This window comes from Leucoraja erinacea, chromosome 31 (assembly GCF_028641065.1).
Source record: "Leucoraja erinacea ecotype New England chromosome 31, Leri_hhj_1, whole genome shotgun sequence".
Classification (NCBI taxonomy): Eukaryota; Metazoa; Chordata; class Chondrichthyes; order Rajiformes; family Rajidae; genus Leucoraja; species Leucoraja erinaceus.
The window spans coordinates 26334351-26348992 of NC_073407.1; the positions used below are offsets into that span (position 1 = coordinate 26334351).

Consider the following 14642-nt stretch of genomic DNA (forward strand, 5'->3'; position numbering starts at 1 on the left):
TTTGACCCATGGCACTGTTTGACCCATGGCACTGTTTGACCCATGGCACTGTTTGACCCATGGCACTGTTTGACCCATGGCACTGTTTGACCCATGGCACTGTTTGACACATGGCAATTCATTGCCCAGAGCCACATTCCGGCAACATCACCAAAAAGTCGGTAGTTAGTTTGTTAGTTAGCCAGTGAATTGCCACGTTTACCGAGATACAGTGAAAAGCTTTTGTTGCGTGCTATGCAGTCAGCAGAAAGACAATAACCATATAACCATATAACAATTACAGCACGGAAACAGGCCATCTCGGCCCTACAAGTCCGTGCCGAACAACTTTTTTCCCCCTTAGTCCCACCTGCCTGCACTCATACCATAACCCTCCATTCCCTTCTCATCCATATGCCTATCCAATTTATTTTTAAATGATACCAATGAACCTGCCTCCACCACTTGCACTGGAAGCTCATTCCACACCGCTACCACTCTCTGAGTAAAGAAGTTCCCCCTCATGTTACCCCTAAACTTCTGTCCCTTAATTCTGAAGTCATGTCCTCTTGTTTGAATCTTCCCTATTCTCAAAGGGAAAAGCTTGTAATACATGATCACAATCGAGCCGTTTACAGTGTACAGATACATGATAAGGGAATAACATTTAGTGCAAGGTAAAGCCAGCAAAGTCCGATCATATATAGTCCAATGGTCTCCAATGAGGTAGATAATAGTGTGTAGGAAGGAATAGCAGATTTGGTTTACACCGAAGACAGACACAAAATGCTGGAGTAACTCAGTGGGACAGGCAGCATCTGTGGAGATGAGGGAAGATCAGGTCAGGTCAGGACTGCTCTCTGGTTGGTGAAGGGATGGTTCAGTTGCTTGAAAACAATTGGGAAGATGGTGGCCAACCCAGGTGACTCTTTGTGAGCCGATCACAGACGTGGATCTGCAATCACCCGTTACATTCGCTCCACTCTCTTAAACCCCTGCTCCAATCCCCTATATCATGTATCTGTACACTGTGGACGGCTCGATTGTAATCATGTGTTGTCTTTCCGCTGACTGGGTAGCACGCAGCAAAAGCTTTTCCCTGTACCTCGGTACACGGGACAATAAACTAAACTCAAGAAACTGTCCCTGAACCTGGAGGTGCCCAGAAAACAGCCATCGCTCCGTTTCTGCCGTGATAAAGGTACAGCTGCTTTAAAACCACAATTGGCTCTGAAGTGTATTGAGTCATCGTGAGATTGAAATAAACTATAAATATGCCAACTTTGTTAAGCACTTTCATCAGTATAATTGGTCCACCAATTGTGCAGCACGGGGTCTACAGAGGAAGACTGAACTGCAGAGTTTGCAACACAGTTTCAAGACACATAGAAACATAGAAATTAGGTGCAGGAGTCGGCCATTCGGCCCTTCGAGCCTGCACCGCCATTCAATATGATCATGGCTGATCATCCAACTCAGTATCCTGTACCTGTCTTCTCTCCATACCCCCTAATCCCTTTAGCCACAAGGGCCACATAAAACTCCCTCTTAAATATAGCCAATGAACTGGCCTCAACTACCTTCTGTGGCAGAGAATTCCACAGATTCACCACTCTCTGTGTGAAAAATGTTTTCCTCATCTCGGTCCTAAAAGATTTCCGCCTTGTCCGTAAACTGTGACCCCTTGTTCTGGACTTCCCCAACATCGGGAACAATCTTCATGCATCTAGCCTGTCCAACCCCTTAAGAATTTTGTACGTTTCTATAAGATCCCCCCTCAATCTTCTAAATTCTAGAGAGTACAAGCCGAGTCTGTCCAGTCTTTCTTCATATGATAGTCCTGCCATCCCAGGAATCAGTCTGGTGGCAACCTGACGCATGGGCATAGGTAAGGAGAATAGCCTATGATGAGCGTTTGTCAGCAATGGGCCTGTACTCGCTGGAGTTTAGAAGAATGAGGGGGGGACCTCATTGAAACGTACAGAATAGTGAAAGGCTTGGATAGAGTGGATGTGGAGAGGATGTTTCCACTAGTGGGAGAGTCTAGGACTAGAGGTCACAGCCTCAGAATTAAAGGACATTCTTTTATGAAGGAGATGAGGAGGAATTTCTTTAGTCAGAGGGTGGTGAATCTGTGGAATTCATTGCCTCAAAAGGCTGTGGAGGCCAAGTCAGTGGATATATTTAAGGCAGAGATAGATGGATTATTGATTAATACGGGTGTTAGAGTTTATGGGGAGAAGGCAGGAGAATGGGGTTAGGAAGGAGAGATAGATCAGCCATGATTGATGGGCCGAATGGCCTAATTCTGTTCCTGTCTCCAATGAGCTTATGAGAAGGCTGCAAAATAAATGACATCAACAATGGATTAAAGTGCTGGGTGCATAGAGAAGGCAATGGAGTCCAATATGCATCACTTGGTAGAAGCAAAGAACTGCAGACAGACACAAAGTGCCGGAGTAACTCAACGGGTCAGGCAGCATCTCTGGAGAAAAAGGATGCATGATGTTTCAGGCTGTAAGTGTCCCGACCCAAAACATCACCTCTCCTTTTTCTCGAGAGATGGTGCCTGACCCGTTGAGTTACTCCAGCACTTTGTGTCTTTGCCACACACTGCACTGCACGACCTACTGGAAATACTCTTCTGTACGAGTCGATATTACACCATGAGACCACAAAGCAGAGGAGAAGAATTTAGGCCAATCGGCCCATCAAGTCTGCTCCACCATTCATTCGTGGCTGATCTATCTTTCCCTCTCAACCCCATTCTCCTGCTTTAAACCCACCCCCCCTCCTAATAATCTTTGATGCTTTTACATAGAAACATAGAAACATAGAAATTAGGTGCAGGAGTAGGCCATTCGGCCCTTCGAGCCTGCACCGCCATTCAATATGATCATGGCTGATCATCCAACTCAGTATCCCGTACCTGCCTTCTCTCCATACCCCCTGATCCCCTTAGCCACAAGGGCCACATCTAACTCCCTCTTAAATATAGCCAATGAACTGGCCTCAACTACCCTCTGTGGCAGAGAGTTCCAGAGATTCACCACTCTCTGTGTGAAAAAAGTTCTTCTCATCTTGGTTTTAAAGGATTTCCCCCTTATCCTTAAGCTGTGACCCCTTGTCCTGGACTTCCCCAACATCGGGAACAATCTTCCTGCATCTAGCCTGTTCAACCCCTTAAGAATTTTGTAAGTTTCTATAAGATCCCCTCTCAACCTCCTAAATTCTAGAGAGTATAAACCAAGTCTATCCAGTCTTTCTTCATAAGACAGTCCTGACATCCCAGGAATCAGTCTGGTGAACCTTCTCTGCACTCCCTCTATGGCAATAATGTCCTTCCTCAGATTTGGAGACCAAAACTGTACGCAATACTCCAGGTGTGGTCTCACCAATACCCTGTACAACTGCAGTAGAACCTCCCTGCTCCTATACTCAAATCCTTTTGCAATGAAACCACTCAAGAACCTAACAATCTCCTCTTTAAAAATGCCCAGTGCCGTGGCCTCCGCAGCTGAGGTGGTCACTGGTTGGAGTGGACTTGGTGAGCTGAGGGGCCTGTTTTCACTCTGTATCTCTAAACTGCAATACACTTTACAATAAGGTCTGAGCTACTTCATTCATCCACCGGGTCATACAGCAGGAAAACAGGCCATTCGGCCCAACTTGCCCATGCGACCAAGGTGCCCCATCTACACTAGTCCCCTGCTCACGTTTGGCCGATATACCTTTAAACCGTTCCTATCCATGCACCCATCTAAATGTAGTCTTTTAAATGTTCAAGAAGGAACTGTGCAGATGCTGGAAAATCGAAGGTAGACAAAAATGCTGGAGAAACTCAGCGGGTGCAGCAGCATCTATGGAGCGAAGGAAATAGGTGACGTTTCGGGCCGAAACCCTTCTTCAGACTGATACGGGGTTGGGGAGGGGGGGGTGGGGGGAGAAGGAATGAAAAAGGGGAGGGGGAGGAGCCCGAGGGCGGGAGGATGGGAGGAGACAACTTGAGGGTTAAGGAAGGAGAGGAGACAGCAAGGGCTAGCAAAATTGGGAGTCTTTTAAATGTTGTTGTGGTACCGACCTCAACCACCTGAGCTACAACCCAGTAGTATGAATCTTGATTTCTCTAACATCAGGTACCCCCGGCATTCCCTCTCTCTCCATCCCTCCCCCACGCAAGTCGCCCCGGATTTTCGTTTTCACCCAACAAACAGCCAACAGTGGCCAGTTTTGTTTACCATCGTTACTTTTTTGCAAATCTTTCATTCATTGTTCTTTATCTCTCCACATCATCGTATATATCTCTCGTTTCTCTCCCCCGTGACCCGTCTGAAGAAGGGTCTCGACCCGAAACGTCACCTATTTCCTTCGCTCCATAGATGCTGCCTCACCCGCTGAGTTTCTCCAGTATTTATATCTACCTTCAATTTTTCCAGCATCTGCAGTTCCTTCTTAAACATTCTACATTTCCTTACCTGTCATTTTCACACTTTACCCTTCCATATCTCTAGACTCCCTCTCCCCTGACTCTCAGTGTGAAGGAGTAGTCTCGAACCGAAACGTCGCCCAATCCTTCTCTCCAGAGATGCTGCCTGTCCTGCTGAGTTACTCCAGCATTTTGTGTCTACCTTTGGTGTAAACCAGCATCTGCAGTTCCTTCCTACGGACCAAGATCTCAAGCAACATCCAAATATGAAGATCATCTGGTTCATTATCACATTGTGTTTCATGGAGCATTGTTGTGTGGAAATTGGCTGCCTGCAATTCTCAAACAATTTAAATTCACAAAGAAATGCTTAATTGTCCGTGAACTGATTTGTTAAGTCAAGAGGTTGAAAATAACACTAGAGTTGTTTGTTTTTTTCATTCTGTAATTCTAACAGCCTATAGAGATAGCGGATATATTATGTTTCTCTGCTTTCCTTCCTTGCCATCACCGTTTAGTTTAGTTTCCAGACACTGCAGAGAAACGGGCCCAGCTATGTCCACGCCAATCATCCAGCGACCATTTCAGATTCAGATTCAATTTTAATTGTCATTGTCAGTGTACAGTACAGAGACAACGAAATGCATTTAGCATCTCCCTTGAAGAGCGACATAGCACACGATTTGAATTAAAAAATAAAAAAATAAAAAAATAATAATAAGTCCGGGGGGGGGGGGGGGGGGGGGGGGGGGGGGGGGGGGGGGGGGGGTGGGGTAAGTGTCCGGGGGGGGGGGGGGGGGGGGGGGGGGGGGGGGGGAAGCTGATTGATTGGCAGTCACCGAGGTACGTTGTTTAGTAGAGTGACAGCGGCCGGAAAGAAGCTGTTCCTCGACCTGCTGGTTCGGCAACGGAGAGACCTGTAGCGCCTCCCGGATGGTAGGAGGGTAAACAGTCCATGGTTGGGGTGAGAGCAGTCTTTGACCATCCACACACTAGTTTGATCCTACACCATCGCAACACGACAGCGGTCATCAAGAAGGCTCAGCAGCGGCTGCACTTCCTGAGGGTCCTCAGGAAGCACAACCTGGACTCTAACCTGCTGCTGACCTTCTACCGCTCGTCCATCGAGAGCCTGCTGACATACTGCATTACAGCATGGTATGGCAGCTGCACCATGGCAGACAGGGAGAGGCTTCAGAGGGTAACTAGGACAGCGCAGAAGATCATTGGTTGCCCTCTCCCCTCCCTGATGGATATCTACACCTCCCGCTGCCTTAGCAGGGCAAAGAATATCATCAAAGACAGCTCCCATCCTGCGTTTGGACTGTTCGACCTGCTGCCCTCTGAAAGGCGCTATAGGTGCATCAAATCCAGGACAAACAGACTCAGGAATAGTTGCTTTCCAAGAATTATATCTGCTATAAATTCAAATCCACACATGCACTGATTACACCGCCCAACACGGACTTCCATCTGTATATATGTATATATGAATGTAGCGCCGCAGAATTTGTGCACCTATTTCCCCCCCCCCCCCCCATCTCCCTTCTGTTTTTTTGTTTTTCTGTCTCTTGTTTTTTGTGCTAAATTGTATGTATGCACTGAGTACGAGCAGCTTTCAGTTTCACTGTACATGTATAGTGACAATAAATGGCATATCTATATCTATATCTAATATTTACAGAAGCCAATTGCCCTACAAACCCATCACACCTTTGTGGGTGTGGGAGGAGACCCGAACACCTGTAGAAAACCCACACAGTCACGGGGAGAGCATAGGTCAGGATCGAACCGTGCGCGGCAGCAACTCTCCCGCTGTATTTCTTCCATCCACGCCATTAGAGGAGCCTTCTTGCATAGAGCAGCACGGTGGCGCAGCGGTAGATTTGCTTCCTTACAGCGCCAGACACCCGGGTTCGATCCTGACCATAGGTGCTGTCTCTACAGAGTTTTTGACGATCTCTCTGCGACTGCGCGGGTTTTTCTCGGATGCTCCGGTTTCCTCCCACATCCCAAAGATGCGCAGGTTTGTAGATTAAATGCCGGACTCGTGGCGGGCCACACATTTTACATGGGAGCTTAGAACTCAATATATAAGAGACAGTATCCATTGTGGGTACTCTGAGCTCTGAAGAACTACTTTGGAGAGCATCACCTTGCGGTGTTACACCAGCCACATCAACAAAGATTACATGCTCGAATCTTCATGTTCACTTTTATTTGCTTGAAACCGTGGGCGGAAATACAGGGGGGGGAAGGGGGCTAGTATAGATGGGGCAAGTTGGGCCGAAGGGCCAGTCTCCACACTGTATGACTCTATGACTCCAGGTGATGTTTCGAAGGGTCTCGACCCGAAACATCACCTTTCCTTTTTCTCCAGAGACCCGCAGTGGGTCAGGCAGCATCTCTGGAGAAAAAAGATAGGTGATGTTTCATATCTGGTGTTATAGAGTGCTGCAGAGTGCCCCATGTTTTGTACGTGGGTGCTGCAGCCAGTCCAAGATCGCCTGCGTACACCCAGACGGGACTGGCTGCTGTTCCCACGCCGCAAAAACTAATTGAAATAAAATACACTTGCTGGCCGGATGATTTTGGGTTACGGGCCGGATCCGGCCCATGGGCCTTAAGTTGCCGACCCCTGGCCTAGATGTTCGACCTCATTGTCCCCCCCATGTTTTAAAGGTGATTTCCGCCCATGCTTGGAATCATTGGTTGGTAAAAATCTTTTTGCACTTTTTCGTTCCCTTCTCGTAAATGTTGCTTCGAGTTTTCTACAGAAATGTTTAAATTCCGTTAAACTTTCATTGCTCATTGCTATGTTGTTTGCAAAGAGTGTGCACTGTGTGGTGAAGGGAATCAGGTCCCAGATAATGCCGTGTCTCGTTGGAAGTGTCCTCCTGTCTACACAGATGCTGTTGGATGCCGGCACATTTCTAGTAAATAACATCAAAATCGATGAAAGGCTTATATATTTTTTCTCATTTATGTATATTAAAAAAACAACAATAATACATTTATAGATAATCTCTTCTCTCGTTTTTTTACAAAATGTAAGTATATATATATATATATATATATATATATATATATATATATATATACACACACACTCATAATTACACATATACACACATATACATACACATATAACCCAATTTTCCTGCCTTGTCCCCATATCCTCGGTCATATATATATATATATATATACACATACTTCTACGCAGCGGCGGTGGAAAGCATCTTGTCCGGGAACATTACCATCTGGTTTGGGAATTGCTCTGCCAAGGACAAGAAGGCTCTGCAGAGAGTAGTGCGTTCGGCCGAACGCACTATGAGAACTTCACTCACCCCCCTGCAGGAACTATACACCAGGAGGTGCAACTCCAGAGCAAACAAAATCATGAGAGACCCCTTCCACCCCTGCAACAGACTGTTCCAGCCGCTACGGTCAGGCAAACGCCTCCGTTGCCATGCAGTGAGAACGGAGAGGTTGAGAAGGAGTTTCTTCCCAGAGGCAATTCGGACTGTAAACGCCCATCTCACCAGGGACTAACTCTACAGAACGTTTTTTCCTTCTATTATTTATTATGTAAAAGAATATGTGTGTTATGATTGTGTTTATAATTTGTTTGATTGTTTTGTTGTTTGTCTTTTGCACAAAAGTCCGCGAGCATTGCCACTTTCATTTCACTGCACATCTCGTATGTGTATGTGACAAATAAACTTGACTTGACTTACATATTTATATATATACACACACATACACATATACATACACACACGTCTGTACATACATGCACATATTGACATCCCAAAGCGTATTAAAGACAAAATCGCACTGTCACGCGTTGGAAATGTATCGCCTAGTTTACATTTCCAGGCCTTAATGACAAGATAATCTGTGTTTCACTTTGTAGTTGTTGGTTGGGGGGGGGGGTGAGGGAACATTAGCCAGGACATTGGACAGCAAGCAAGCAAATATGATTTTGGTTGGACAAAACATTTGAAAGTTGGAATATTGGAGCGAGCAGCTCCATTTCACCACCGCATGACGTGCTCACATCTTGAAAATGACACAAATACACACCCCTCTGACTAAGATATTTTCTTGCTGTGTCACAGCTGATAAGCGTCTAACCATTAACCAGTACAAATGACAAGTTACTTTAAGCACGTCTTTACTATAAAGGATGCAATAAAATGAACCACAGATGCTGGATTACACAAAGGGTGGAGGGTGATTGGATCAAGCCGCAAGATGAGGTAGTTGAGGCAGGGACTATCCCAACAGTTAGACGGGTACAAACAGGTTTGGAGGGATCATAAGGTCATAAGTGATAGGAGCAGAATTAGGCCATTCGGCCCATCAAGTCTACTCCGCCATTCAATCATGGCTGATCTATCTCTCCCTCCTAACCCCATTCTCCTGCCTTCTCCCCATAACCCCTGACACCCGTACTAATCAGGAATATGGACCAAACGTGGCCAGGTGGGACTAGTGTAGATGGGACATGTTGGCCAGTGTGGGCAAGTTGGGCCGAAGGGCCTGTTTCCATGCTGCAGCACTCTATGACTCCACCACCAAACTAAAGACAGATATGAAATGCTGGAGTAACGCAGCGGGCCAGGCAGCTTCACTGGAGAAAAAGGATAGGTAATTTTTTGGGTTGAGCCCCTTCGAAACATCACCTGGAGTCATACAGTGTGGAAACTGCCCCTTTGGCCCAACTTGCCCCATCTACATTAGTCCCACTGTTTGGCCCATATCCCTTTAAACCTGTCCCAGCCATGTACCTGTCCAATTGTTTCTTAAAAGTAATAGTCAACTACCTCCTCCGGCAGCTCGTTCCATACACCAACCACCCTTTGTGTGAAAACGTTACACATCAGATTTCTATTGAATCTTTCCCCCTTCACCTTAAACCTATGTCCTCTGGGCCTCCATTCCCCTACTCTGGACAAGCCCAATCCATGTTCTCCAGAGATGCTGCCTGACCTGCTGAGTTATTCCAACATTTTGCATTTATCTTTTCTGTAAAAGACTTATCTGACTAATGAGTTGATTGATATAACTAGAATGAACAGAAGACTAAACAACTTCCCATCAACATAGACTCCTGGAAATTCCCAGCAGTATTAGATAGTGTTAGCAAAGGCTGACAGATACAGTTTAGTTTATTGTCACGTGTGCCGAGGTACAATGAAACGCTTTGTTGTTGCGTGCTCTCCAGTCAGCGGAATGATTACACATGATCACAATCGAGCCGTCCACAGTGGACAGATACATGATAAGGGAATAATGTTTAGTGCAAGGTAAAGCCAGCAAAAATCCAATCAAGGATAGTCCGAGGGTCACCAATGATGTAGATAGTAGTTCAGGACTGCTCTCTGGTTGTGGTAGGATGGTTCAGTTGCCTGATAACAGCTGGGCAGAAACTGTCCCTGAATCTGGAGGTGGGCGTTTTCACACTTCTGTACCTTTTGCCCGATGGGAGAGGGGAGAAGAGGGGAGTGGCCGGGGGTGCGACTGGTCCTTGATGATGCTGCTGGCCTTGCCGAGGCAGCGTGAGGTGTAGATGGAGTCAGTGGAAGGGAGGTTGGTTTGTGTGATGGTCTGGGCTGCGTCCACAATTCGCTGCAATTTCCTGCGGATTTGGATTAGTGCTGCTCCCCTCGCCTCTATTTAATGTGGATAATTCTGAAAACTGTCAAAAATCAATCTCTCATCCCACTTCCCATTGCCACTACCCTGCGGCAGACTCACTGACATGCAGCTTTCATTATTTTCACATTCGGAAAACAACTCGAAAACAGAGTTTGGTAATAAACAGGGACTTTATTTTTTTTTGGTGGGGTGGATACCATTTGTTCAGTTCAGTTCAGTTTAGTTTAGAGATACACCTTGGCCATTCGGCCCATCGAGTCCGCACCAACCAGCGATCCCCGCACACCAACACCATCCTACACACACACACACTAGGGACAATTTTACATTTGAAACCAAGCCAATTACGTCTTTGGAGTTTGGGAGGAAACCGGAGCACCTGGCGAAAACCCACACAGGTCCCTGGGAGGACATCCAAACTCTGCACCGACAGCGCCGATAGTCAGGATTGAACCCGGGTCTCCGGCGCTGCATTTGCTGTAAGGCAGCAACTCTACCCCTGTGCCACCGTGACACACACACCGGGCTAGCGCACACACACACACACACACACACTGGGCTAGTACACACACACACTGGGCTCCCACACACACACACACACACACACACACACACTGGGCTAGTACACACACACACGCACACGCACACACACCTAACTCAACATCCTCTGGAGCTCGGCTGTTGAAACCTAACTGTGAAATTGAGAATTAATTCATACTCAAGTCCAGGGGCAAAGCTGTAGATTGCTTATAATCACCCGGGGTCGTGTCACTGAGAGGAATAGATCGGGGAGATGCACTGAATCTCTTGCCCAGAGTAGGGGGAATCGAGGACCAGAGGACATAGGTTGAAGGTGTGGGGGGGAGGGAAATATTTAATGTATGGAACGAGCTGCCAAGAAGAGGCAGTGGAGGCTGGGACTAGACAGGTACATGGATAGGACAAGTTTGTAGGGATATGGACCAGGCGCAGGCAGGTGAGACTAGGGTAGATGGGACATGTTGGCCAGTGTGGGTGAGTTGGGCCGAAGGGCCTGTTTCCATGCTGCAGCACTCTATGACTCCACCATCACACGAAAGACAGATATAAAATGCTGGAGTAACGCAGCAGGTTCGGCAGCTTCTCTGGAGAAAAAGGATAGGTGATGTTTTGGGTCGAGACCCTTCGAAACATCACCTGGAGTCATAGAGTCATACAGTGTTGAAACTGGCCCTTCGGCCCAACTTGCCTGTTTCATGACTATGACTCCATGACTGTATCTAATCCAACTCAAGGCTCGTGTGTGCTGAGCACGTCAGCTATCCATGTTCTCCAGAGTTGTGCCTGATCCATTAAGTTACCCCAGCGCTTTCACTCGCCCGTGGTGGACAAAAAGTGCTGGAGAAACTCAGCGGGTGAGGCAGCATCTATGGAGCGAAGGAAATAGGCAACGTTTCGCACGAAACGTTGCCTATTTCCTTCGCTCCATAGATGCTGCCTCACCCGCTGAGTTTCTCCAGCACTTTTTGTCTACCTTCGATTCTCCAGCATCTGCAGTTCCTTCCCAAACACATTCCCCCCCCGGCTCCACGTTGTGTGACGCCGTGACACCTAACTCCGCCGTCCAGTTGCTGTTTGCTAAACAGACGTGCCCTGTGCAACAAAACCCTGTGCAAGGTTCGCCCAGCCCGATCTGACGGCTCAGAATCAGATCCCTTGTTTATTTACCAATTCTGGGGTTGCTCGGCGCTGCCAAACCTGCGCGGAGACATAACTGACAACGACCGTCTTCCCTCCTCCACCACCACCTCCAGTTTAAATTCCATTTGGAATATTTTGGAGGACCAAGAAACTAAGGTGCTCCCGCTCGACATTTCCCCGCTACATTGATTGTATCCAATTGTATCCTGATGGTTGCAGATTCCCCGCTACATTGTATCCTGATTGTATTCCCCGCTACATTGTATCCCGATGGTTGCAGATTCCCCGCTACATTGTATCCTGATGGTTGCAGATTCCCCGCTACATTGTATCTTAATGGTTGTCGATTTCCCCGCTACATTGTATCCCGATGGTTGCAGATTCCCAGGCCCAAAACAAAACAGGCACAACTTCCAACGCACAGACAGACCGTGGATTCATTTTTGGCCACAGATCAAGAGGGGAGGTTTCTCTTAAAGAAGAGTACCCCCATGTTCTCACAGCGACCCCCCCTTCCTCCCCAAACAGCCCAGCGATGCTCACAGTCACAAGTACTGGGAGGTAGCGGTTCTACTGGAGGCAGCAGCAGCAGCAGCAGCAGCAGGCGGGCGGAGTGGACATTCCTGGCCGCTCACACACACACAGTGCAGGGCCGGCGGATCATTCACTCACTTACCGGGCTCCGGCGTTTCAGTGTAATGTTTTTCCACAGCAAGAGGTGAAGCTGGTGCAGGAAGCCCATGGCTGCTGGCTGGCTGGCAGTGGACGGGGAGAGATGGGGGGAGAGGGGGAAGAGGGAGAGGAGAGGGAGGGGGAGAGGGGGGGGGGGGGAAGAGGGAGAGGAAAGGGGAGAGAGATGGGGAGAGGGAGAGGGAGATGGGGGGTGGAGAGGAATGGGGGGGGGGGGATAAGGGGATAGGGAGACGAGGAAAGGGAAGGACGGGAGGGAAAGGGAGAACCAGGAGCAGGAGCTGCCGCCGCGTCTCGGGTGCAGACACACACACGCAGCCCGCCGGCCTGTGGCAGCGAGTGTCGGCTGTGCTGTCCTGTGCTGTCCTGTCCTGTGCTGTGCTGTCCTGTGCCGGCCCCGGGGCAGACGGAGAGAGAGACGAGCGGAATCCCGGCCTGATCGCGGCGGCTGTGCTCGTGCTCGTGCTCGTGCCCGTCCGCGTGCACGCGCGCCCTCTCTGTGCGCGGGCCCCGGCTCTGCAGCGCTGCAACAGCCTCCTCCTCCTGCTCAGCTCAGCTCCAGAGTGGTGTTTGTTTCCCTCCCACCCGCTCCCACTCACCCCCCCTCCCCCCAATCATTCCCCCCCCACCCCCACCCACCACCCCTCCCCCCTCACTCCCCCCCCCCCCCCATCACCCACCCCCCCCCCCCCCCCCCCCCCCCCCCCCCAGTAATGTAATCAACAACACTTGTCCCCCACGCTGCTTCCAGTAAGGACTCCATCCCCTATTCCCAATTCCTCCGTCTACGCCACATCTGCTTCCTGGATGAGGTGTTCCACACCAGGGCATCGGAAGGGGAGGGGGTCCCCTCGTCCATTATAGATGAGGCTCTCACCAGGGTTTCTTCTATACCCCCATAGCTCCACACTCACTCCCCATCCCCCCTACTCATAACAAGGACACAGCCCCCCCCCCCCCCCCCCCCCCCCCCCCCCCCCCCCCCCCCCCCCCCCCCCCCCCCCCCCCCCCCCCCCCCCCCCCCCCCCCCCACCCCCACCCCCCCCCCCCCCCCCCCCCCCCCCCCCCCCACCCGTCCTCACCTTCCACCCCATCAGCCGTCACATACAACATATAATCCTCCTATATTTCGCCACCTCCAATGGGATCCCACCACTGGCCACATAGAAACATGGAAAATAGGTGCAGGAGTAGGCCATTCGGCCCTTCGAGCCTGCACCGCCATTCAATATGATCATGGCTGATCATCCAACTCAGTATCCCGTACCTGCCTTCTCTCCATACCCCCTGATCCCCTTAGCCACAAGGGCCACATCTAACTCCCTCTTCAATATAGCCAATGAACTGGCCTCAACTACCTTCTGTGGCAGAGAATTTAGTTGAGGCCAGTTCATTGGCTATATTTAAGAGGGAGTTAGATCTTCCTATCTCCTCTCCTTTCTGCTTTCCGCAGAGACCGCTCCCTCCATAACTCTCTGGTCAATTCATCCCTTCCCAACAAAACCACTTCTCCCCGGGCACTTCCCCTTGCAACCGCAGGAAATGCTACACTTGTCGCTTTATCTCCCGACTCAACTCCATCCAAGGACCCAAGCAGTCTTTCCAGGTGCGGCAGAGGTTCACCTGCGCCTCCTCCAACCTCATCTATTGCATCTGCTGTTCCAGGTGCCAACTTCTCTACATCGGCGAGACCAAGCACAGGCTCAGCGATCGCTTGGCCCAACACCTCCGCTCAGTTCGCAACAACCTGATCTCCCAGTTGCTCAGCACTTCAACTCCCCCTCCCATTCCGAATCCGACCTTTCTGTCCTGGGCCTCATCCATTGCCAGAGGGAGGCCCAGCGCAAATTGGAGGAGCAGCACCTCATATCTCGCTTAGGCAGTTTCCACATCAGTGGTATGAACATTGACTTCTCTAATTTTAGATAGCCCTTGCTTTCTCCTTCCTTCCCCTCCCCAGCTCTCCCACACACCTACTGTCTCCACCTCTTCCTTTCTTTGTCCAGCCCCACATCAGTCTGAAGAAGGGTCTTGACCCAAAACGTCGCCTATTCCTTCTCTCCATAGATGCTGCCTCACCCGCTGGGTTTCTCTAGTATTTTTTGTCCACCTTAAACTGAGAGTGGAGAGTGATTACAGAAAATTCTCACCACACAGATGCAAGATTACACAGTAACACCACTCTTCCACCAACCAGCATTTG

The 14642-nt window shown here is 49.2% G+C and overlaps 1 protein-coding gene across 2 annotated transcripts in view; it reads right to left on the minus strand.

Annotated features, from left to right (window-relative positions):
• The window catches only part of abca2 (ATP-binding cassette, sub-family A (ABC1), member 2), a 327339-nt gene extending 314804 nt beyond the window's left edge, over positions 1-12535 (minus strand). For both annotated transcript variants that reach the window (XR_008725992.1, XM_055660339.1), the window contains exon 1: positions 12426-12535. Coding sequence is in view for 1 of the 2 variants with exons in the window: in XM_055660339.1 (XP_055516314.1) it covers positions 12426-12491 (66 nt within the window). In the remaining variant the exon portion in view is untranslated. The remainder of the gene's footprint in view (positions 1-12425) is intronic.
• Positions 12536-14642: the final 2107 nt, after the last annotated feature.